This window comes from Ambystoma mexicanum, chromosome 12 (assembly GCF_040938575.1).
Source record: "Ambystoma mexicanum isolate Mex_15411 chromosome 12, UKY_AmexF1_1, whole genome shotgun sequence".
Taxonomy (NCBI): domain Eukaryota; kingdom Metazoa; phylum Chordata; class Amphibia; order Caudata; family Ambystomatidae; genus Ambystoma; species Ambystoma mexicanum.
Genome location: NC_090936.1, coordinates 43460900 through 43485046, shown reverse-complemented (window position 1 = coordinate 43485046; position 24147 = coordinate 43460900). Strand labels below are relative to the sequence as shown.

Sequence of the window (24147 nt, the reverse complement as noted above, 5' to 3'; positions counted from 1 at the left end):
AATTATGGATAAAATGTTATTCTTGCATCTAATGTGGAAATAAGATTTGTGGAACGCTATGTACTAGATCCTCGTTCCTCAGAGGTAGCTCATGGTCACTGCTTAATGCTGGACAACCATGAGCTGCTTTTAGCTTCTGCTTATCCAATCTTAATGTCGATCTCTGCATTAAGGGGTAGCTAAACTGGCCACCAGGAGGAAGAATATCCTGACCTGAGAGGCGTAGTAGCCCCAGGAATGCAACCGTTGGCGGGGGGCAAATAATGCCACAGTCTGAATAAACAAGGAGAAATAAATACCCTCTGGTGAGAGTGGGTTGAGGGCATTAATACTTGCCCAGGAGGGCGACCCGCAGCTAGAGCATAGAAATATACAATTCTGACAAATACCCTAAATAAAGGGCAAAGAAATATATTCTGATAGATCATCAAGAAGCGAGGCAGGCACTAGATCCGCAGGATAAAGGTGTCACAAGTCTCTCCCCTTCTCACCTGTTTCTGTTGTGTACTTGCGACCTTCTGGGATTTCTTCTTCTTTACGGTACGGGATTTGTATAGACCCGAACGCCGATCTTCGACGTCCAGCGTGAGAGTAGCGGTTCAGTTTCCAGGAGCGTTCAAAAGTCCAGGGTAATTCCAGGAAGTAATTAAGGTACGCTCGGAGGCACGGAGGACCGTGACTCGAGCGCGGAAGGTTTTCCAGGAGATTGGATAAGGAAGGGAACAGGAGGGGATTCAAGGAACTGGGAACAAGGAATCAAGCGAGAGCCCCGATCGATCTCCGGCTAAGCACGTCCGACAACAGGTAGCGGTAGCGTTGAGACACGCAGAGCCGCGGAGCGTGTCTCTTTTGTAGGATGAGCAGCGTGGAACGCATAGACTGATCCGGAGCATTCCGTTCCGGGCGGCCATGTTGGAAGGATAACTGCATGCAATCCCCTGCGAGTCAGGGACCAGGAGGTCCAGAAACGACGTAGACGACGGTTCATGACAAAAGGCTGCAAAGAAGTGGCTGGGCAATATATCTCAGAGACAGTGAGCTTGTATCAATAAGTGAGCTGGGTGCTATATGCCTCTGATTGTTAGTTTGATGCTCGATGTGAAGTGTCTCCTATACCCCTGAGACAGATGATGAACCTGGGAGCGTGCTGGGCGATATAGCCCTGAAAATGTAAACTAGATTGGGGAACCTCGAGGAAGATTAGTATTCCCATACTTATGCTCTTAAGACACTTTCTAGTGTTTACCCATCATGAACGTATATGCTTAGATTGTCCACAAACTTTGCAGGGTCTTTGAGGGGGAAAAGGGTGGGTGCATAGCCAAAGAATACCCGCAGACTGTGTGCATTTGTCCCATATGACACAAATCCCACACGATAGTTTTGCCTCACCAGATGGCAAAAAAGTGCCACTTATGAGCCAAAAGTAAGAATGAACTAAGGTTATAGAAGATGAGGGGCACCAGTTTCACAGTGCTGGAATCAGGATAGATTTGTTATGACACCCCCCATGCTGGATATTTCCTTTTTCCATATCAAGTCGGCAACTGGAACCATTTCAAGCAATGAGCAAATTGTGGGAGAAAGTCACCCACTAGGAATAAAAAAACTTGTCAGTGAATATTTCATCATAGTAGAAATTAATGTGTTTGATACAAGTTAACTTATGAGAACAGCACATTAAATGAATGCATCTTTCCTGCATTCTGACTAGAGCTAGTCCACAAATGTGGTGGGAAAGCACCAAACCCTGATCATAGGAAATCATTCAGAAACTTACTTTCAGGTCATCCTTTGTGTTAAAGCTCTCAAGAAGTTGCTGGTAATGTCGGTCTGTCATTTGTCGAAGCAGCGATAACAGCGAAGCAACAAACTCCCCCTGATTGGAAACCAAGGAAGCAATTAACTGCCAGTCTTGCCATGTGTCCAGTTCATAATTCAATAAACATATGTGCTGGTCAAAAATATTAATTATGGACAAAATATTTTTGAAACATTAACATTTTACTTTACAAACTATAATTTCTATTATCAGAGAATATAAAAGTAATAGGGTAACTGATAGAAAACAACCTAGCCTTATTTGACATGTAAGAAAACCTCAACAATTTTCCATACAAGGTGTCCACCAAGTTTGGCTACTTTCCATTATTTCTAATGTTTATTTAAACAAATCTTAAGGTTCATTGGGCCTCATCACGAGTTGTGCCTTAGCCCTTAAATCTCGCAGTTACAGTAGTAGTGCTGCCAATACCATTCCGCTGGATTAAGAGTCAGTGCAAATACCACTTGACCCAAAAGGAACGAACCAGCGCTATTACAGCCAGCGCAATTACCGCCGGTACTATTACAGCCGGCACTAATAGCGCTGACAACACAAACGCAAATACAGCCGTATCACAAGTGCTTGTACGGTGGTATTAGCGCCGAAAACCGGTGCTAATACAGCCGAAAATTACCACCAGCCTTCAGCAGGAGGTAAATTAACCCAGGTGTCAGGAATCAAGCCACAGGTGAACACAATGTACACCAGAGGTCTATATAAGACAAACCCAGGCCCCAAACACTGATTCCAACATCATGCTGCCATTCATCGCTGCAGGCTGGGACAGGCAGCTGCTCATGCTGTGCCTGGACCTTGAGATGCAGGCCAACTAGGCCAGGGCACAGCGAGCATGGGGGGGTGGGGAGGTGGAGGAGAGCAGCCTCAGCAAGGCGAGAACCCATCCCAAGGGTCAGGCCATCACCATGGGCCCTCAGCGACACCCAACTGGTAACTGAATACCATCTGAACAGGGAGACCATCACTGAGCTGCTGGCCACAATTCATGAAGACATTGGGAGCAGGACCAACATCCGTACAGCTGTGCTCCAACTTTTGAAGTTGGTGGCAGTTCCTGGAGACAGGCACCTTCCAGCACTTTGGCCATAATGCACGGCATGGCACAGCCCACATTCACTGCAGTTCTGGGCCAGGTGCAGGATGCCCTCCTGTGCCATGTCACCCATATATTGCACTGCCCACCACCCAGGCCCAGGTCAATGACATGAATCCAAGGTTCCATGGCACAGCACAACTGCCTAACGTCATAGCAACCATTGACTGTACCCATGTTGCGTTGGTGGTGCCCCAGGCCCATGAGGCCGGATACAGAAACTGGAAGCACTACTACTCCCTCAACGTGTAGGTGACCTGCGGGCCTGGCCTCATTATCACCCACTGCTGTGCCTGCTACCCAGGTTCCACCCACAACTCCATTGTCCTGCACAATAGTACACTGCCAGGATACATGGAGAGGCACGGAGGACAACGGACCTGGATTTTCGGTGAGTACAACCCCTGCCACATATGCACAGTGAAGCAACAGAACAAAAAAGGGGGTGGGGTGATAGCAACACAGGAATGAAGCATGGCATGACAAGTGGATGCACTGGCAGCACCAGAGATAGGGGGCATCCATGGGAGCATACACACGTCCAAAACACCTGAGCACACACGCTGACGTGCACACACTGCTGCTGACACAACAACACATCATACCACATGTACCACAATGGATCAGGAATGCGGCACAGCAAGGACCCACACAGCAGCACCCAACAGCATGTCCACCCATGCCACAGCAATGTGCTTATGTACAGTCTCTTGAGACACAGCACAGAACACCCACGACATCGCCACGGGACGAGTTGGCAAAGGTATGCATGTCGCCATACACAAGCACTGCACGGACACCACACATTGCATGGGCGAGATTTACACATGCATGCACACGTCAACCAAAGCCTGACACAGTGTGTGAGCATACCCATGTATGAGACAAGTGACTAATGCCAGTGTTCCTCCCCATTCAGGTGGGTCTGGATATTCACAGCTGGCATGGCTGATGACCCCGGTGCGTGATCAACGTACACCACACAAGACCGTCTACAACCATGCCCACAGCCAAACCAGTGTATGCATTGAACACATCTTTGGGCTCCTCAAGGCACGATTCCATGGCCTAGATCGCAATGGTGGAGCCTTGATGTATGCCCAGACAAAGTTGGTAAAATAGCCCTGGTGTGGGCAATGCTCCGTAACATTTATTTTAGGAGGAATGTGCCACTACCACCCTACACGGACAGGCCAGACCCAGAGGAAGAGGCAGAGGAACAGCATGAGGCAGGAGCAAGAGCAGACACTCACAAGGATGACTTGAGGGAAGGGAGACAGACCCGGCAGGCACTAATAGACAATTGTTTCTAGAACAATACCCCGCCCAGTCCACTACCAACACCGTGAATAAACTGCACATGAGCGAAATTATGGCTGTCCATGCATTTTTGTTGTTCAACTAACATTTATGTAATATTTTGCTTAAATGTACCCCCTCACCATGCCCACCGCCAACACCCTGGCACACACTCCTCATTCCCCCGTCCACCACCAACATCCCAGCACACAAACCTACCTGCCCCCACCCACAGCCAACATCCCTGCACAGAATACCTCCTCCCCACAAAGTGTCCATGGCATGGCCCCCCAGGCCAACAGTTGGCAAGTCAATCAATGTGGACCTGCCCTCTTTCCCCAACTCCCTATTGCACAGCTGGTGCAGGGACTGGCACCTAGGGGTGTTTTCCTGGGATGTCCCCTGCAGCTGTTGCCAGTGGAGCTCATGGCCCTGACGAATCTGCTCAGCAAGGGCTGAGACACCCTCTGTCATCTCCCGCACCCTTTGCCCAAACGCTGTCAGTGCTATGGCGCATTAAGTAATGACCCTCTGGGTCCTCGCATTGTCCCATGCAGTCCTTCTGGTTGCACTCTGGATCGCATCCCGGGTTGACTGTATATAGTCCGAGTGGGTGGGCCGATGCCCCATCTCCCTTTGCCTCACTTCTATCTCAACCAGCCTCTGCATTACCATGCCCAATGTGGCTATAGGCTGCATTGGTGGGGGGTACGCTGCCAGATTGTGCTGGCAACAGGGGAGCCAATGGAGGGGGTGCCTGTGTCCGGCTCAGGGGTGTGCATTCGCCGGTGGATTCATGGGCTCTGGTGGTTATGGCTTTGCTGTCGGCCATGTGTTGTACTCCCCGGTGTGTCAGTGGGTTGCCTGGCAGACTGCGCCTTGGGGTTGCGGTCCATGCCGCATGCTCGGTGTCACTGCTGCTATCCCCCTTTTCCTCCAATATCACGGTGGGTGCAGTATCCTCTGTGGCAGTGTCCACAGCGGCAGAGGTGTTGTCTGCAGCAACTGGTGTGCTCTTGGTGGGCTGGGCTGGGGGTGTAGGCCTGCCTCTGCTGCAATGGGGTGTAGTGGGCTGTGATGTACGCCTATGGGTGGCGTGTCTGCCCCTTTTCAGGGTGGTGGTGGCTGTGTCGCCTGACGGCGCACACCCCGATGGGCCAGTCACCCCATCCTCCTCCTCTGACACCTCTGGCATTGCTTGTGTGCCTGTCGAGGACATAGGTGATGCCACTAGGTCACATACACCCACGTGTTTTGGCATGCATTACAATGTATAAAAGTGTGATATTTGGGGAAATAGTCTATTGTTCTGATGCATAGGCCTGGTCTGGGGTGTTTGCAATTGGATTGACAATGATGGGCACAGGTGCAGAAAGGAGGTGAGGGGGTGCACATAGGGGGTCTGCATTTGGCCACTGAGGGGATGGCAAGAGGACATTGCTGGGCTTGCTGTTCCTTGGCTTGCATGCATCTAATCCCCATAGCCCAATGTGCATGGTTTAGGTGAGGGGGCAGGGTTCTTGGCACCATTATTTCCCTATAGAGCACTACTATGCTCCTGCCATGGGTGTGCGGTGCACTGGAGCATGGATGCTGCAGTGAGTGTCTGATGTGGCACCCACTCAATGCTCCCTGTCGCGATGCCCGGCTCATGGGTCTGTCCACTGGGGCTTACTGTACTGGGCTGACATTGTTGCATGCGCATGATTGGGGTTTGGGGTGCGGGGCAGTTAAGTCACCTTCTGCCGCCTGGCTGCTGGCTCCAGTCTCTGCACCTCTGACAACCTTGTTGCCCTCCAAATCAAATACTGAGCTGCACTTCTCCTCCCATGCCATCAGTGCAAGTGGTGGCACTGTCCCTCCAACGGTGGCCATGTTATCCTGCCTGTGCTGGGCCAGCAGTTCCCGGACCTGGACAAGCAGGTCGTTCCACCTCTTCCTGCTGTCTTCCCCACTCAGGGGGACACGGGCAACTGCAGTGACCTTCTGGCTCACCATCTTCCAGATGTTGGTGCAGCGATGGGCAGTGGTTTTACGCTGCCTCACACCATACAGCTCCTCATGGTGGACCACAACCTCGTCCACCAGCTCCCCATATGTAAATTTCGGCTTTCTAGCCGACCTTGTGCAGCCTTGGCCCTGACCCTCTCCTAGGACATTGTAGCTGTTTAGATTCAGTGGAAGGATGCTGGGGTCTCTGATAGTTGATGGATTGTGATTTTCAAAATGGCCACCGCAGTGCTTCCCGTTCCGCCGGTAATGCATTTCCCACCGGTGGTAATAGCAGCCATTCCAATTGTGACGCCAGAGGACAGTACCACTAATTGCGCTGCATTTTTTGGGCGCAATTAGCGTTACCGCCGAGCCCCAATGTGCGTGCACATGTACCTGTTATACGGCGCCACGATTCAACGCAAATAGCGCCCAACTCGTGATGAGGCCCATTGTCTCTTGCATGTCTGCTTTGCTTTAGCCCATCTAGTAAATCAGAGCTGCAATTCCCCTTGTATATGATCACTAATAAAGATGTATTAGAAACTGTGAAGGCATCATGAAGCAAGACACAGACAACAGATTCAAAGTTCAAATGAAATACTTCTATTAAATTGAATGCTAGGATGGTGCAAGGCCTAACTTGCCCTATGCTAAGGTGGGATTTCCCTTCCTAAAGAAACTAAAGATAGTCAGTCAGTAAGTTCAATATAAAAGTTTGTCTGGTCCAAAAGCTATACTTGGCCCTCACAACTAAAGCTAAACAATGTGTAGGGATGTCAGCAACAAAAGAAATAGTTTTCCAAATAAAGCTCTGAGCTTCTTCCAACTCTTGACTTACTCTCCTTCCCCAGGTTTTAAGCCGTTCCAAAAGACTTTGGTGTTCCCTTCCCCAAGAAGACAACACAGTTCCAAAAAGGCCTTAGGGTTACTTTCCCTTCCTCAAGACGTCAGCTCTTCCACCTTGCCAACTCACGATTAATACAAGTCTCTTAATTCAGTGAGCCAGGCATGGTATCAAGAGACAGACACAGGCACAAATGATACAGTTTCCAAAACCTTTATTTGATTATAAGGGTTGGGATATTATCTAACTGGCCCCAACTCTAAGGTGGGAATAGTCTCAAGCATAAAGAAAAATAAAAAGGGTAGTCTAAGTCCGTCAGTCAAAAAATGCCCTCACGTCTATAGAATAACAATGTGCAGGGGACTGGACAAACTCAATAGTGTCCAAAAAGTAAGACAGGCTGGTACTGGAGGATTTCCACAGCTCCCATCCCCAAGTTCAAGGCACTCAGGTTTACCAAAAAGGTCTATCAAGTCCAAAAGTTCACAAGAGTTCCTTGCAGGCTTCTCTGGGTTTCCACTTCCCCAGACTCATAACCCCTTTGGTTCAACTCCTCTTGGGTTTCCAAAGTTCACATTTCAAATGGTTTCACAAAGTTCACTTTTCAAATGGTTTCACAAAGTTTACTTTTCCCAAAGTGTTCTACTTTCTCATTAAATCCTGAAATTCAAAATTCAGCTTAGAGTTCAACTTAACTTATTTCACAAAGCTCTCTTTCTCTTGTTACACAATTCACTTATTTGGTGAGGTCTCCCTGGGTCGTGGCACAGTTGTCAGACCGCACAGTCCATCCTTTACAGTTCGCGCAAACCGGTACCTGGTGCTTAGCGCCCCCCGCCCCATCTCCCCTGACAACTTAAATTCTCTCACTTTGCTCCAACTTGCAATTCATAACAGTTTTCCACTTTGCTTTCTTTCTTACACCTCTTCTTGGGGATTTTGCTCACTTTTCCCTTCTCATGTAGCTCCCCTTTTTAATATCTGTATTTTGCTCAGTGTTCCGTTCTCACACAGCTCTGCTTCCCTTTAGGTAGCTACTTCCATTCATACAGAGGCTTTCGAGGACATGTAAATATACATGCAGCCACTCTGTTACTTATTATCTCCTCATTGTTGTGCTTTCTCTCTCTTGTATATTTCACGGTAGCAGTTCATACTTCAGCAAGTGCTTATTTCTCCACATGCACTGGCTTTGCAACTTTGTATTCACCTGTGCTTTCCCAAAACGGGCCTTTCTCTGCATTCAGACTCACCGGTTGTGCTCAGCTTCTTCGTTCTGAGGTCAGGGCCTCACCTGCACCTCAGACACTCCCGGTGTGGCTCGCTGGCCCAGGGGAACGAGAAATTTATTCTTTTTGCTTCACAAGGGACTAGCACACCTTCCAGCTTTCTCTCATGGTCCCTCTAGGTTGTTTGGAGACACGGCTCCCTCGCCACACCGTTGTCCTCTAATACACCCTGCTGACCTTCAGTGCCTTGGCGTCCCATTCTCCTGCTGTCGGTCCTGGCTGGCTCTGGCGCTCTTGCTCTCCTCCCAACTCGTTCAACTTGCTGTCTCAGATGGCTTTTTTTATACCCCCACCAACAGTTGATAAGCTTCAGGTGACTGTAGTCAGCTTCAAGTGCCTGACTGCGCCTGACCTCATTAGTGGGACACGTGTACTAAGAACATGGGAGTGCCTTTGCTTGTATCTTCCTCTTCCCAGTACTATAATTGTGTTTCCCATAGGAAACATGCAACATCCTAGCTCCCTCTTGTTTGTCTCAGTACTTGAATGATGTTGTGGGCACAGGGTGTTTTGGGACTTACAATAGTCCATGAAGACTGAGGGGTTTTGGATTTTCCTCCTCCTCATCTTAGTACTAGGTGTCGGGATCTGTTGGGGCTTGACAGGGTAATTGGGCGATAGGATCCATCTTCTTTTGTTTAGGTTATTGTAGTAGTGGTAGTGTTGGGATATTGATTCTATTTCCTCTAGTTTTGGGGTATTACGAGAGAAGGGTAATTGGGCGGTAATGGGTGGGTTTACAATGCCTCTCCGTGATTTAAGAAAAGAGACACAAGGTTATTGTTAAGATGAGAAAAATGGGCTGTTTCCTTTGGTGTCTGACCCTCCTGTTACCTGGGGAACATTCATGGGGTCGGATAGGACTTGGTTAACAATATCCCATAATGGAAGAGGGAGGGCAGGATGGATATGGGCAAGGAATGGGGAATACCATGTTTCGCCTCTGGAGGCTCTCCCCACAGTTAATGTTAAAGGACATTTGTACAGCGCACTATCACCACCGGAGTGGTCCCCTGGCGCACAGTTCCCAAGGACCCCCTGCCAAGGTGATCCTCCCTCGCTTATCCTCCCCCAGGGTTGGGATCCAAGAGCGATGGCCCTTCCCTGACCACCGGAACAACGGATTCCCGGGGACTACTTGTGAGAACGCCCTCAGATTACACACAATTCTCAAAACCAGTTCCAGGTTGACTTTACAATTCTTCAGGCTCTCTTCAATAGCTTATACAGATAGCTATCTTTCACATTCACTTCAGCAATCTGATTCACAAGTGGAGAATCTTTATCTTTACTTTCCTCAGCTTCTCCAGACAGGGTATCCTCGGTCTAGGCACAGTTGCTGTACCACACGATCCATCCCTTACAGGTCAGGCAACTGATAAACCTAGGCTTTCTTGCTCACGCAGGTTTCTCTTTCACAGAACCTGTGCTTTGCTTTACATTTGCTTTGGATTCTCCTTGACAGACTCTTGGCTTTGCCACAGTCAGGGCCGGTCTTTGCATCAGGCAGCTCAGGTGGCTGCCTGACGTCAGTCACACTCTGGGGGCGCTGCAACAGCAGTCTGCAGTGCCAGTTCGAGAATACACGTGTAACACATTTGTTTCCTAACATTATAAAAGTGAATGTGCCTGCTCATTTTTATAATGTTAGGAAACAAAGGTGTTACACATCAATTCTACCACTGGTACTACTGCAGGCTGCAGCCAGGGACGTAATTTCACCAAAATGCCAGGGGTAGCAGAAGTGACATCACACGACCCTTGACCCCCCGATGACATCACAGGAAGTGATGTCATTTGACCCCACCCCAAAGTGATATTGCGGAAGCCGTGGAACATGACCTTTCACCAATTGACAAAACAGGAAGTGGCATCACATAGCATTGTACAATACGAAAAATATGGTTACGATATCACTATAATGTGATGTACATTTCATACAAGAATGGATCACCATATGTATCGTTAAGATCAGTATGTATAGGCCCATATTATCAAATGGCTGTGAATGTAAGCAGACGTCCATGACCAAATGATAATGATGTGTCATTATATAGCGCTTACGCTTAAGCGCTTTATTTATAGAAAAAATATACACCCAATATCACCCAACCTGTGTTGGTACTCATTTATCGACCTCAGAAGGATGAAAGGCTGAGTTGAGGCGTTTAAGAACAGACTAAATCAGTGACTCACCCCCTGAAGTGTGCCTGAAATAAACCTTTTATGAGTCTAGCAATTATTGTCTAGAATTCCAGAAAGGCACATTATTTGGTATTCCTATTCTTTCTTATTTTGGGGTCAGTGCTGAAAGTGTTAGACTTGTGGCACTCCTGTTCTTATTTTCTTCTATTTTAAGGGGCCTGAACAAAAAAGCCAGCCACTCCAGAAGTAAAAAGCCACATGGTGCTGGCCACAGCCCAGGAGCTTGCATTTAAAAAACAAAAAATAAAAAAATAAAAAAACTTTGTTTTTTTTAGAGGTCGCTAGGGCGACCACAGAGGTCGCAGTTGCGACTTCTGGCAACCCCTAAATGACGTCCCTGGCAGCAGCCTCGGCCCTCAGGCAGGGCAATGCTAGAATACACGTGAACACGTACATTTCCTAACATTATAAAAGTGAATGTGCCTGTTCATTTTTTAATGTTAGGAAACGAACGTGTTACACATGTATTCTACCACTGCTGCAAGCTGCAGCCTCAGCCCTCAGTCAGGGCAGGGCAATTGGCAAATAAATGAGCAACATTTGTTGCTTTATTCACTTCCCCCAGCCCCGGGCGGCGCCGGCGCCGCTGGCGCCAGCCAGGCCCATGGCCGCACGTGCGGCGTGCCCTCCTTCAGGCTATGGGGGCGCACTGACAGTGAAGTGAGGATTGATTGGGGCTGGCTGGTGTTGTCGGCCCCGGCCAGCAGTAACTACAGCCTGCCGAGGTAAGCACACTTCTTTCCTCCTGCTCCCGTCCTCGCAGGTGAACGCTATTGCTGTATATGCATTTTATTTATTTTGAAATGGTATTGCGGAGATGATTGGGCCAACCAAGAATGGCCTCTGGAGGCCACAAAGCTAGACACTTTTGTCAAGGCTCAAGTAGTCATGAAAAAGGAAGCAGGCACTGGTGGTGGACTCACCTCAGGAGATCAAAGTGCCTGGGCAGAATATCACCGTCAGCAGATCTTAGACAGTTGCAAGTTCCAGCGGGGTTGGATTGGTCCGTCTGTCGGCCATTCGGCCCTCGCCGGGCTGAAATCACTTTGAGGGCGAGTACGCCCCCCTAGTTCCCACTCCTTAGCATATTGTTCATCGTTCCCTCTTTCCTGGGCATGCACTGCTGACTGTATTTTAGTGCAAGAGTTTCATACATTTCACTGTTCGCTCAGACTTGTCTTATACTCTTCTTTGTCGTTGTGCTTCTTTTGTTTGGAATAGCAGTCGTTGTGCTTCTTTTGTTTGGAATAGCAATCACGCTAGTCTAACGAGATAAACAAACCCCTACACTAACATGCCTTGCGAATGATGATGTGAAGGATGGATGCAGGCGCTGGACCAAAAGCTGAACGAAGTCTGCACAGCAGCTGGCTTAGGAAAGCAATTTAGCAACTACAGTAGAAACCGTCTCCGTCTCCATGGAAGGTTGGCCCATCTTCTGTATAATGCAAATACCCAGACTTGCAGAATGCATGCTTCACTTTCTTTCTTCCATTGTGGGCGACATGCTGTAGCATCAATTCATGCCCTTTAAAATACCCCGCACAGTGCAGCTTCTGATCTCCTTTAACACAAACGCTGGGAAATGGCCATGACTAGCTAATGCCACATTAATCAAAGCCAGGTCTCTAAAGAATGGTTCAAGTGTTGGGGAATCACCTGCTTACACTTTCTGTCGTGTGACCAACCAGTGCGCAAAAGATGTTTCAGAGCGTGGGGCTCTTGATGCCACCCGTTTCTGCATTTGATACACCAGCAGCTAAACACACCCCGGGCAGGCAGCTCCTTCTGCATAGTCCGTTTCTCTCCCAAGCTCGGGACAATTCTCTTTACCATAATGGAGAATGTGAAAGCGCAGGGCTGCAAGGGTGGGGGTTGGGAGTGGAGGGCAAATCGCACTACGCTTGGGGTACACTGGAGATGCTGCCCCTGATACCCGCAGTACTCCAAGTCCCTTGAAATGAAATTCGACTATACACTGCACAATGTGCACGTGCCGCTGTTATTCAAGCACCACGTGACTAGGAATTTGCAAAAAGTAAACTTAACGAGTCCCAAGAAAAGGTTGCCTTGCACCCTATAATAATCTGATTGTTTTTATGTTGGGATGGTAGACATCATTTTTCTTTGCGATCTTACAGTTTCAGTTTCATGGTGCTGTCAGGAGCTAAAATGAGTGATCACGAGCATGAGCGAAACAAGCCCCAATACTCGAACTGCCATTTCTCTGCCGCGGTAATGCACTGCAGTGTGTTTCAATGTAAAGTTCACATTATAATGTTATAACTTTAGAACGCCACCTCTCCAACATTTACATTGGGAGCTATGTTGAATTCTACATGCATGTCAACTCTCTGCATATGTTTAAAGTAGACTTTACCACTCACATGGAGAAGTGATATTGTTTACGTGTGCCCCTCCTAAATATATTTAACTTCCCGTGAAATATTTGATGCAATACATATTGCATAAATGCATGTATTTTAATGCTGAGATAGACGGGCTTGTACAGCTATCGGTGGGTATGTTGCTGGTGCTTGTTCTTGGAGGTTCGAGTAACACTGTTCAAAACCAGTTCATCGCCTTTTAAGAGTTGCTAAATGTTTGAGGTCATACGAATGATATTAGTGTAGATCTGAAATTGTCAATTCTCTGACTGAGTCACAGCAGCAAACTGGTCATTGTTACTAAAAATGAAGCGCAAAAGCAAACTAACATAACCAGGCCTGTTCGGGTTTGACCCTCTTATTGCTGTTTTCTGAGGTTCATGAAATTCAGCAGATGCCAGCATTGACAATTCTGTTAACTCGTAGTCCCCACTCCCGCTGCTCAGCCCATGACTATGCAGGAGATCACAGGTCGGGGGGCGCCAACGATGCTTCCCACCTGGGGTGAAATCTGGTGTAAGACCAGCCCTGGCCACAGTGTGTTCTTCCACACAACACACTCTGTGGTACTCACTCTCGTCCACCACTTTGCTTTTATACTCTTCCTAAGTGCTCATCACTTGCTTCTATTTATTCCTAAAGATTAATTCTTGGTATTTAACTGTTCATTACGTGTGTTTCACTCATGCTTGCATTTCATTTGTAGGCTTATCAAAGCTTTTTTTTAGTTGGATATTCAGGTATTCTCGCTTAATATTTGTGGGCTTTCCTTTCCTTATAGTTCATAATTTGCTCGATATTCAAAACCCCTTACTTTGGTTTCACCATTACTTGTACACATTCTTCAGTTCATCTGGCATTACATTGATTTATTTATATACAGCGCATGTCACAGGCTTGAGGGCATATGCCCCGATGTAGCCCCAGGAGCGCAGCGTTTCCTTTGATTCACTCAGGGGTCCTTGGCGGCTCCTCCAGGCATATTCTCTCTTCTTTCTCCTGGCTTCCGTCGGCTCCACGTACACTTTCGGGAGCTATGCGAGCAGTGCTCGCATTCAGCAATCTTCATTGTGGGTTGCTGGTAGCTCCGCTCCTCATCTGCGGGCACAACTGGTGGCCAGCCGCACTCGGGAGTCTTCCGTGCCACACAGCTCTGGCTGTGGACACAAGGCAGAGGAGACACCAATGGCTTCGACCCTCTCATGGTCTCTCCTCTTCAATTTCATTTATTTATTTTATTGTCCATTAGTTAGGAGCTTATACAAGTAAATTGTGTTTCAAAGCGCCCACAGGGCAACAGGGAGGGAACATGGGATGGAAAACAATGAATACAATGAAGGGTAAAGACAAAACTACTAGGCCTTGTGAACATTCAGAGCATGCAAGTGCAGAGAGAGGAAAGGGAAGAGGGAGAGAGGGGTAAGTGCTGGAGTGCCCATGCTCGTGAGAGAGCAGCAGGTGTAAGTGCCCAGTGTAGGAACTGCTGAGGAGCTTTCAGCTGTATAAATAAGGTAAGTGCAAGGTTACAGTGGGGCAGGCCATTGAGTGCCAAGGTAAGTGCTGTGCGTGGGTGGGAGGCTGAAAGCGATTCGGTGTGGGAGTCAGGGCCCCAAAGGACACATAAGGGCCCTGGTCACCAATCTTAGCAGCTGTGGAATTAGCAGAGGAGGGAAGAAAGGAATGAGGAAGTGAAAAGGAAAATCTTGAGAAGCTTCCAGAATTTGAGGAGCTCCGGCTCAAGATGAAGGGGGAGTTGGAAGCTGTTCCATAAGAGGGAGCCAGCTGAGGAAAGAGATCGGCCACTGGACCTTTGTTTAGTGAAATGCTTGACACACAGAGAGTTGGTACCAGGGGAGAGCAGAGATCTAGAGGGAGAGTATTTAGAAAGAGCAAGTTGCAGATAGCGTGGTCCCCGGCTCCAGGCAGCCTTATGGATGATGCCGAGGGATTTGAACTTGATCCTTGCAGCTAACGGTAGCCAATAAAGAGTTTTTAGGGCAGGAGAGATGTGGTCCCTGGGCTTGAGGCCAAGGATAAGTCTTGCTGCCCTATTCTGGATTAGCTGGAGGGGTCGTAGTGAGGAAGAAGGTAGATTCAAGAGAAGGCTATTGCAGTATTCTGGCCTGGAGAGAACCAGAGATCTGGTAACTGTTACGCTCACCTGGTCTCTGCGGAGGCGTTGGGGCATGGTTGCAGCCCTCCCTGGACTTGAATCACCTCCCTTCAGGCCTCTCCCTCAGTAGAAAAGCTGTGGTACGTGGTGAGACTGCTCCTGCGTGGAGATAAGAGTGTGTGAATGCGCCAATCTATGATTGTTGTTCCTCTCGAACCCTTCACTCCGAAGTATGGTTTCTGTGAGCATATGCTGGCCCATAAAGCTCACCTGTGAATTATGGAAGATAAGCTCTCCGTCCTGCTACTTCTAGAAGGGGCGCTGATCCCTGATAAGGATTAGTCCAGTCCAGATGCGACTATGCTTCTCCTTAAGGTTGGTAAGTCTTTCTTGAGCTCTTGTGATGCTGTTCGTTCTGTTTAATGTTGTTATATGTTGCTCCTAATTATGCCCGCAATAATGTCTCTCTTCTGTTTTCTCCCTTAGATGGAAACGCGGCCTAGATGCAGCTTTGAGATGTCAGACGCGGCCGGAGGGAAGATGGAGGCTACCCCAATGTTCAACAGCAGGTAAGCAAAGGTTTAAGGTAAAGTGCGAGGTATGGCGAAGCGCAACCTTAAACTGACTGTTTTTTCAATGTCTAACCTTGTCTTCTGTTTCTCCTTGTAGGCGCTGCAGTCGACAATGAAGCGCGTCGTGCTGCGGTGCCAAGATGAAGATTTCGGAGTTCCTGAAAGTGTAAAGATAAATACTTGGCTTGACGAAGAGATGTACGGGTAAGAACAGCTTCCCCCAGTTGGTAAGTATGCTGGCAGGAAGCAGGATGTCCAGGAAGCAGAATCTTCAAAGCTAAGTCTGACCTCAGACGACTGTGAGCGTTACACTGCTTGCAAGTGCACAATAACACGAAGCACTGGCCTTAAGGATGAGCAGCTTATCTAGCTGAGCTTCTGAAGCCACGCACACCAGGTTCAGCCTGCCTGCCAAACCCGAAGGCAATCCATTAGCAGCCACACCCAAGAATACACTTGGGGCTGCTTAATGAATAGAATGTTCAGGTTAATGCATTCTGCTTAATGGATGGAATGTTCAAGGTTAATGCTTCTGCTTGATGGATGGAATGTTCAAGGTTAATGCATCTGCTTAGTGGATGGAATGTTCAAGGTTAATCTGGAGTGTTATGTCCATAATAAAGGCTTTTGGTGTCAAATGGATGTTCTTGTTTACCTTTGTTCATGAGCCTAGCGCCAAAGCCGCCAGGACAGTGATCACCCAGGTCTCCTGTGCATACGACCCCTGCATGCCTGTGCCCCTGACTTCAGTTCAACTTGGGACCTCTTGGCAATGTCCTGAATGTGAGGGGTGAGGGAGGAAGGAGAGAGAGAAGTCGAAGATGACTCCAAGGTTTCTGGCTTCAGATGAAGGAGAAGGAGGAGAGCCCATAGAGGATAGCCAGAGCGAGGGGAAGAAAGAGGGAATAGGGGTTCCAATGGGACGGATCTCAGGTGGCATTGAGGCAGAGATCGTAGGAAGTGCACCAGGACTGGATGACAGATAGGATATCCGGGATCATGGAAGAAGTAAGTCGGCATCCTGGCCTCCAGGCAGGACTCTCCTCAGCAGCCCCCTTCTCTACAGGAAGTCTCCCCTCTCAGGCCCATCTCTCCCAGCCCGGCTTCCCTCCTGCTGATTTCCTCTTCCTTGCAGGCAGCTCCACCTTGTATGCACCTATGACCTGTTAACAGGTTGCAGGACGAGCCCTGGAGTCCAATCGTCTGACCACAATAACTGGTGTTCTCTGGACATGCCTGACCCTCACAATAGTTTCCAGGCTTCTTCCTCGTCTCAGTACCAGAGTGGTGTAACTGCATGTTAGTGTGTTCAACTCCTAGTCACCTCTTCCTCATCCCAGTACTAGAACGGATTGACTGAGGGGAAATAAGAGGAAATGATTGGCACCAACCTTTGAAGGTAAGGTGAGGGTAAGGTTTACTATCACAAGGAAAATGGGGATACCATGTCTCACCTAAAGACATCCTCTCCTCACACCTCAAGGACCCTGCACTCAGGTGGTCCTCACTCGCATCTCCACCCCCAGGGTCAGGATCCAAAAGAGACGGCCCTTCCCTAGCCACCTGCATAGAGGATCCAAGAGGAATACATGTGAGAACGTCCCCAGGTTCCTCAGAGGACCTTCTCGGAAGACACACATGAGTGACACACCAGGGTTAGCACAAGGCTTCACTCAATTTGTCACAGACTCAAAGAGTATTACACTGGACACAAAGGATCCTATGTGAGAGCCGACATGGGATTGTGGATATAATGCTCGAGGGAGAAGAGGGAGTCTCACAATTTTCAATGGTTTCCATACTGTTATGTTTTATGTTCTGTTGTTTGTATGTTGGGGAGTAGAAGGGCACGGTAACAGGGTGTGAAAGGATGGGGCGACGTTCCCCTCTGAATATGGTGGAGCGCAAGGGAGGAAATGGGTCCGCAGTTTGCTCAGAGATGCAAAGTGGAGCGGTGAGAGACGAGGGATTTGATGGCACAGAGAGTGGGTACCACACTCACGATAGGCACCCTTAATGTTAAAGGCTTCAACTCCCCCACCAAGAGGTCACTGGTTGCCAGAGAGTTCAAAACCACAGCTATTTTTCCAAGAGACGAGACTTAAATCGTTTGAGGAGAGGCCGATCAGAGGTGCAGGTATATGACAAGTTTACTGGGCGCCTGGAGATGCCAAGCAGGGTGGAGTGGGAATCATCACAGATAGGCACATGAAACTATAGGGGGTGGTGATCACTAAGAGGCTTGAGGGATGGTTGTTATTGGTGCAGGGAGACCTGGAAGCGCTGTGGGTTGTACTTGCAGCAATTTACACCCCTAATCAGGGTCAGGCAGCATTCATTAAGGTAACTCTGGACATAGTCGTGGTACTAGGGGTGGGACTCATGATAATAGGGAGCACTTTAACTCCTGGGCGAATGAGAAAATGCTTAGAGCCCCGACGAGACACCTGTCAGTGGTTGAGAGAAGGAACGGGTTGGTACGCTTGGTCGAGCCATAGCCGCAAGGGGGCTTATAAGTGCTTGGAGCTAGATCCACCCTAATCAGAAAGGATACAGTTTCTACTCCACACCACTTACACTAGAATTGACTACTTGCTACTAAATGGTGACCAGGGCGGGAGGCCCGCGAGCAGCGTGCATAGTCCAGTGGCCTGGATGGACCGTGACATGGTGTAAATGGAAGTCGATGTGGCAGGGATATGTAGGGAGGACACCAAATGGAGAGACAATGATTCTTTGTGGAGGGACCCAATTTCTGCAGAACAATTCCAAACTGACATAGCAGAATATTTTTAGGCTAATTATACCAGGGCATGAACGCGAATATAGTGAGGGAAGCAGGCAAGGTGACCTGATGGGGATGCTTATTGAGGGAAGGGGGTCGCAGAAAGAGGGAGTGGAGACACACGGAAGAGGCCCCTCAAAGATATTGGGGGATTGGAGGACAGGATGCACTCTAGAGAAGGGTATGCAGATACAGACCTCCAGGCAGTGCAGCACAAAAGGGCTGAACTTAAGGCATTGGGGCTAGGGGATACCCTCCACAAGTTGAGGTTTCTCAGGCAACAATTCTATGAAAAAGGGGACAAAGCTGACACAATACTAGCGGCAAGGCTCAAAGTTCAAAGAGCAGAGAGGTGGGTCTTATCTATACGGGACGAAAGGGGAAAGTCCAAGTCAAGGCCCAGGGAGATAGCTGATTGCTTTGCAAAGTATTATGAGAAACTCTACGAGAGTGAATGCAAAGAGGGCACTACAGCACCCAAGGAATACCTCAGGATACCTCAGAGATGTTAACACTCCAAGGTCCCCCAAGCAGAGATAGAAGCCCTGGAAGACCCAATCACAGAGGAAGAAATATTTGTGGCCATAAACAGACTCCCGAATGGGAAAGTCCCAGGCGAAGACGGGCACACAATAAGATTTTACAAACAATTTGCAGGGGCGCTCCTGACATTTATGGACAAGCTTTATAATCGCATTATAGACATTTGTGAGTCCTTCAGCAAGACAATGATTTTTGTTATTCCCAAGGAAGGTAGGGCCCCAGGTTACTGCCAATCCTACCACCCAATATCACTACTCAATCTTGGCAAAAACGTTTTATTGAGGGTACTAGCCACACGATTAGAGATGAGGATGCCCTGCCTAATACACACAGACCAGGTGGGGTTAATCTGGGGATGGCAGGGAGCAGACGCAATGCAAAAAACATTGAATCTCATAGAGCACATGGAACGGGATGGGGGAGATTATGCTTTGATCAGCCTAGATGCTGAGAAAGCTTTCGACCGCGTGGAGTGGGGGTTTCTGTTTGCAGTTTTGGAGTAGATGGGTTTTGGGGAAAGGGGAAAGAGCAAAGAGAGGCACAAGGGCACTATACACCAACCCTACTGCACATGTAGTATTCACTGGCAAGACGTCCCCTGAATTTAGTTTGAAGAGAGGCAACAAGACAGGGCTGCTCTCTGTCTCTGCTATAACCACTCGGCATCAAACTAAGAAATGACAGTGGAATAAAAGGCATAATGGTGGGAGAGGCAGAGTACAAACTGTGGATGTATGCAGACGATATCCTCCTCCATGTTCAAGACATAGTTGGTTCGGCTCGACAAGCGCTGCCATCATAGGGGAATACGGACGTGTGGCAGGGTTTAAAGTAAATGCCTCCAAGTTGACACTTTTCTCCTATAGCCGTGAAAAGTCACTCCCTGTAGACTATCTGGGGGAACTCGGGATCCCAATACAAAGGCATACGATGAAATAATTAGGAGTACAGATCACCGGGAGCCTTTGTGAGAAACCTGAGGATATCCTCACACCTACTCCCCTTGGATCCTCTTCTCAGGTGGCCAGGGAAAGGCCATCGCTTTTGGATCCAGACCCTGGGGGTGGAGATGCAAGGGAGAATCACCTGGGTGGAGGATCCTTGGGATTGTGGAGAGGATATCCCCAAGCGAGACATTGTATTCCCCTTTTCCAAATGAGAACCAACATCACCCTCCCCCTGCCTTTATAGGCTATTGTAAACTCTCATCCCTCATTTCCTCTCATTCATTCCACTATAGTAATGAGACGAGGAAGAGGTGACTAGGAGTAATGAACACTAAAAGATTCTTTCACCACTCTAGCACTGAGACGAGGCAGAGGCCGACAGACTGGTGTAAGGATCAGGCATGCCCAGAGTGCTTCACTAATTGTGGTGAGGCAATTGGGCCTGACGACTCACACCTACAACCTGTTAAACGGTTGCAGGTGTATAAAAGGTGGAGCCGGAAAGATCAAGTAGAGAACAGCAGGGAGGCCACCAGAGGGAGAAATCCTGTGTAGTATGAGGCAGCCGAGGGTGGTCCTGTTGGGAAACCAGGATGCCGGCGAGAACTGGAAGGAACTGTGGTGCCAGGGCCAGGAAGGGCCATGTGATGGCCACAGTATTTGGAGCCTCATTGGACGGTGCCTACATCAGGAGCTGCGGGCCGGATAAGAAATCCAACAGATGTAAGTCACCGGCTGCATTCGATGGATGCGAGTAGAGCTGCCGGCAAACCACAGAGAGAGGAAAAGAGAGAGAGAAGCGAACTGCAGGTGGGGCTAGCTGTCTACGGAGAATGTGTATGTGGAGCAGAGCAGGAGGTGACAGCCACCCGGAGGAGATGAAGGAGACCGGTGAGTGAGGAAAAGGGATCACTCGAACCGGGGCGCTCCTGGGGCTGTTACGTGGCAAAGGGGAATGTCGAATGAATTAGGAGTAATGTGCAAGACCTGGTGAACCAAAGTAAATGAGTTTTGATGATTAATACAAAGTGTGAGAAAATAAGAACTGGAAACTATTGAATACCGAACTGAATTAAAGCTTTTGATGAGCATATGAAAACTTGTAATAAAGCACCTTCAAACGACAAGTTGGTGTGAAGAACAAATACAATATACATCAAAGTAAGAGCGAATCTGATGAAATGCAATTTAAAGCAAGGATGGAGCATTGCTGAGGAGTGTGGGAGAAATGCAGAGAAGGGAAAAGAGCACCACAAAATGAACTGTGTAAGAAAACTCATGTGGCAAAGTCCAGAGACTGGCAAAGTGTGAAACACATTGTGGCAAAGCTAAAAGGCTGGCACAGAGAGAGCCAATTGAGTAGGAACCAGAACACAGGTGCAGCTACAGAAGAACCTCTGTGGGCAAGCAAGCCTAGGGTGACCGGTTGCGTGACCTGTAATGGGTGGGCTGTGTGGTCCGACAACTGTGCTTAAACCGGGTATACCCTACCTGGGAAAGCCAAAGAAATATACAGAAAGCAATTACAAGTGTCTGAAAGAGATTGCTGAAGTGAAGTAGAAGAAAGCAGTCTGTATGAAATATCAATAAATAGGAGTATAAAGTTGACCTGGAACTGGTTTTGAATAGAAAGACTGGCCTTAAATACAAGTTGGCAAGCTGAGCAAGCTGGTGTCTTGGGAAATAAGAATCCAAAGACTAATTTTGAACTGTGTTGTTTTCTTGGGGAAGGGAACTCCAAGACTTTGTGGAACTGTCTTGCACTTGGGGAAGGGAAGCTGGAAAGTAAGCCCATTGCTGGAAGAAGCTCAGAACTTTATTTGGAACAGGATTTCTTTTGATGCTGACATGCCTACACATTGTTTAGCTTTAGTTGTGGAGGAAAGTATAGGTTTTGGACACTGTAGTCAGGCGACCCTTCCCAATGGGGACCCAGGAGAACCCAGGGCTCTGTAAGGACACTCAAAGTTTACCCGACATGCACATCCAGCAAACTGGTCTTGAAGACGCATTACAGTGGAACCTAGAAGGGGCCAGTTGGACATTTCCTACCTGGCGACGGCGTCCGATCCCAGATGCAAAAGGTCATTAGGGCAGTCCACGCAGCTGGTCTGGGGAGGACTGGGGGTTCTCATGGGAACAGTAGACCCCAGCGGCAAGGACGGGGAGAGGCGAGTGGCATCCCCCGGGAAACAGGGGTTATGGCAGCCCAGAAATGGCAAAGCAGGAAAAGGGGGTGGAGCCAATCAGGGTAACCCAGGCTGTTTCCAAAGTGCGGATTGGAGAGGGGGACGGGCGGGGGATTTAAAAGGGCACGATACCGAGACATTGTGTTCTTTGTTTTCCGCATTCTGCAGCACCAAACGCCAAGGTACCCCTGGACGTATTAGGAGCGGGAGCGAACGCCAAAGGGCTAGGAGAACAGCTCCTTATCTACCAAGACTGAATGGATATGCTTTTCCATGACAACCAAACCAGAACTTTTCTTTGTTGTCACACCCTGCAAAAACCCAAAACCCGAATTCAATCCTGAATAAAGGACTTTGTTTTGTTTCAACACAGTGACTGGTGTGCCTCCTTCCTACAGACACAGACAGACTTAAGTTGAACTTACGGACTCCAACTATCCTTCGTTTCTTTAGATAGTGAAATCCCACCTTAGCATAGGGCAGGTTAGGCCTTACTCCATCCTGACATTTAAGTTAATAAACCATTTTTGTTTGAACTTTGAATCTGTTGTCTGTGTCTTGCTTCATGATGCCTTCCCACCTGTCAGAACTCTACGTAGCAACCTTCCCGCCGCTACTAAACAAGATTTTCCCTGACATGGAGTCATGGTCATGATTTACCCTATCCGCGCTAGGGAGGCATAATACGTTGACGGTGACCCTTCTTCCAAAAGTCCTATACCTATCCCAGATGTTGTTCATAGCAATGCATGTGGATCGTTTTCATGAGCTGAAACACAAGATCAGCCGCTTTATCTGGGAAGGACACAAGAAAATGATATATGATATGATGTGGCATTTATAGCGTCAGTACACAAGTGTTTCTAGGCGTGACAAGACAAGGAGGGGGAAACAAGGGAGGACAAAATAACGATCTTACTAGGCCTTGTGTCATTCAATTGCAGGGAAGAGGGAAGGGGAGAAGTGCCAGTGGAGAGGGGGCAGGTTAACTCACAAGTGCAGCCAGCAGGTGGCTCATAAGTGCAGAGAGAAGGGACTGTAGGGTCGCAGATACAGACCCTTACGTGCTGGGGAGCCCGGAGGCAGTGCAAGGGCAACTGGAGATGCAAGAGCCTGGGCCCGAGTTCAGAGGTTGACCAGGTGACCAGTGCGCGGAGCAGTCAGGTTCATCAGCAGGGGAGAGGAAGAGAGAAAGCAGAAGAGAAAAGGAATGTCTTGAGTTGCTTCTGGAACTGGAGATGGTTCAGCTCAAGTTTGAGAGATGCAGGGAGGCTGTTCCAGAGGGAGGCCCCAGCCGAGGAGATTGATCTGCCCCCAACTCTCTGCTTGGAGAAGCATCTAACCCTCAGAGAGTTGGAGGTGGATGAGTGTAGAGCTTGAGAAGGAAGATGTTTTGGAAGAGAAAGGTGGAGGTAGGGCAGTCCCAGACCCCACAAAGCCTTGTGGACAATGCAAAGAGTCACATACAATATACTCATAAAACCCAAAGACAAAGGAGGAGTGGGACTCCCTGACATGTTTACGTATTACAGAGCTGTGCAGTTAAGAGCAATCGTACTGCAACTGTGCATAGATAGCGACAAACAATGGGTTGACATTGAGAATTACCTACTCCGCCCAGTGGCATTAGGTGAATGGTTATGGGCGCCCTTGAGAGCAGTCCCATATAGGGTGCATCGCCATAAGATCCTAGGCTCACTGTGGGGGCTATGGAGGGCAGGAAGAGATATGGCAGGAGTCACAACGTGGCCCTCTCCTTTCAGCCACATATGGGTGCCCCTGATAGCAGATGACATACATGACCCACTAAGATTCCAAGACTGGTATGAGGCAGGACTGGAGAGGGTGGGGCAGGTGGTGAAGGGGACATAATTTGTGGAACTCCGCGTTGTCGAAGATAGCTTGCATGTTGAGATACTGTTCGTTTATTTATATTTACAGCTGAAAGGGGCGATGATGTCTCCCAAATAGGAAAAGCAGCTCCAAAGAGACCTAACAGCTACTGAAACTGTGTTTAGCACCGCACTGTCCACAAGGGCTCTG

The 24147-nt window shown here is 48.5% G+C and overlaps 1 protein-coding gene across 4 annotated transcripts in view; it reads right to left on the bottom strand.

Moving 5' to 3' along the window:
• DOCK4 (dedicator of cytokinesis 4) overlaps window positions 1-24147 on the bottom strand; it is a 2129281-nt gene that overhangs the window by 913813 nt on the left and 1191321 nt on the right. For all 4 annotated transcript variants that reach the window (XM_069627915.1, XM_069627916.1, XM_069627917.1 and 1 more), the window contains exon 26: window positions 1781-1879. In XM_069627915.1, the coding sequence (XP_069484016.1) occupies window positions 1781-1879 (99 nt within the window). The remainder of the gene's footprint in view (window positions 1-1780; window positions 1880-24147) is intronic.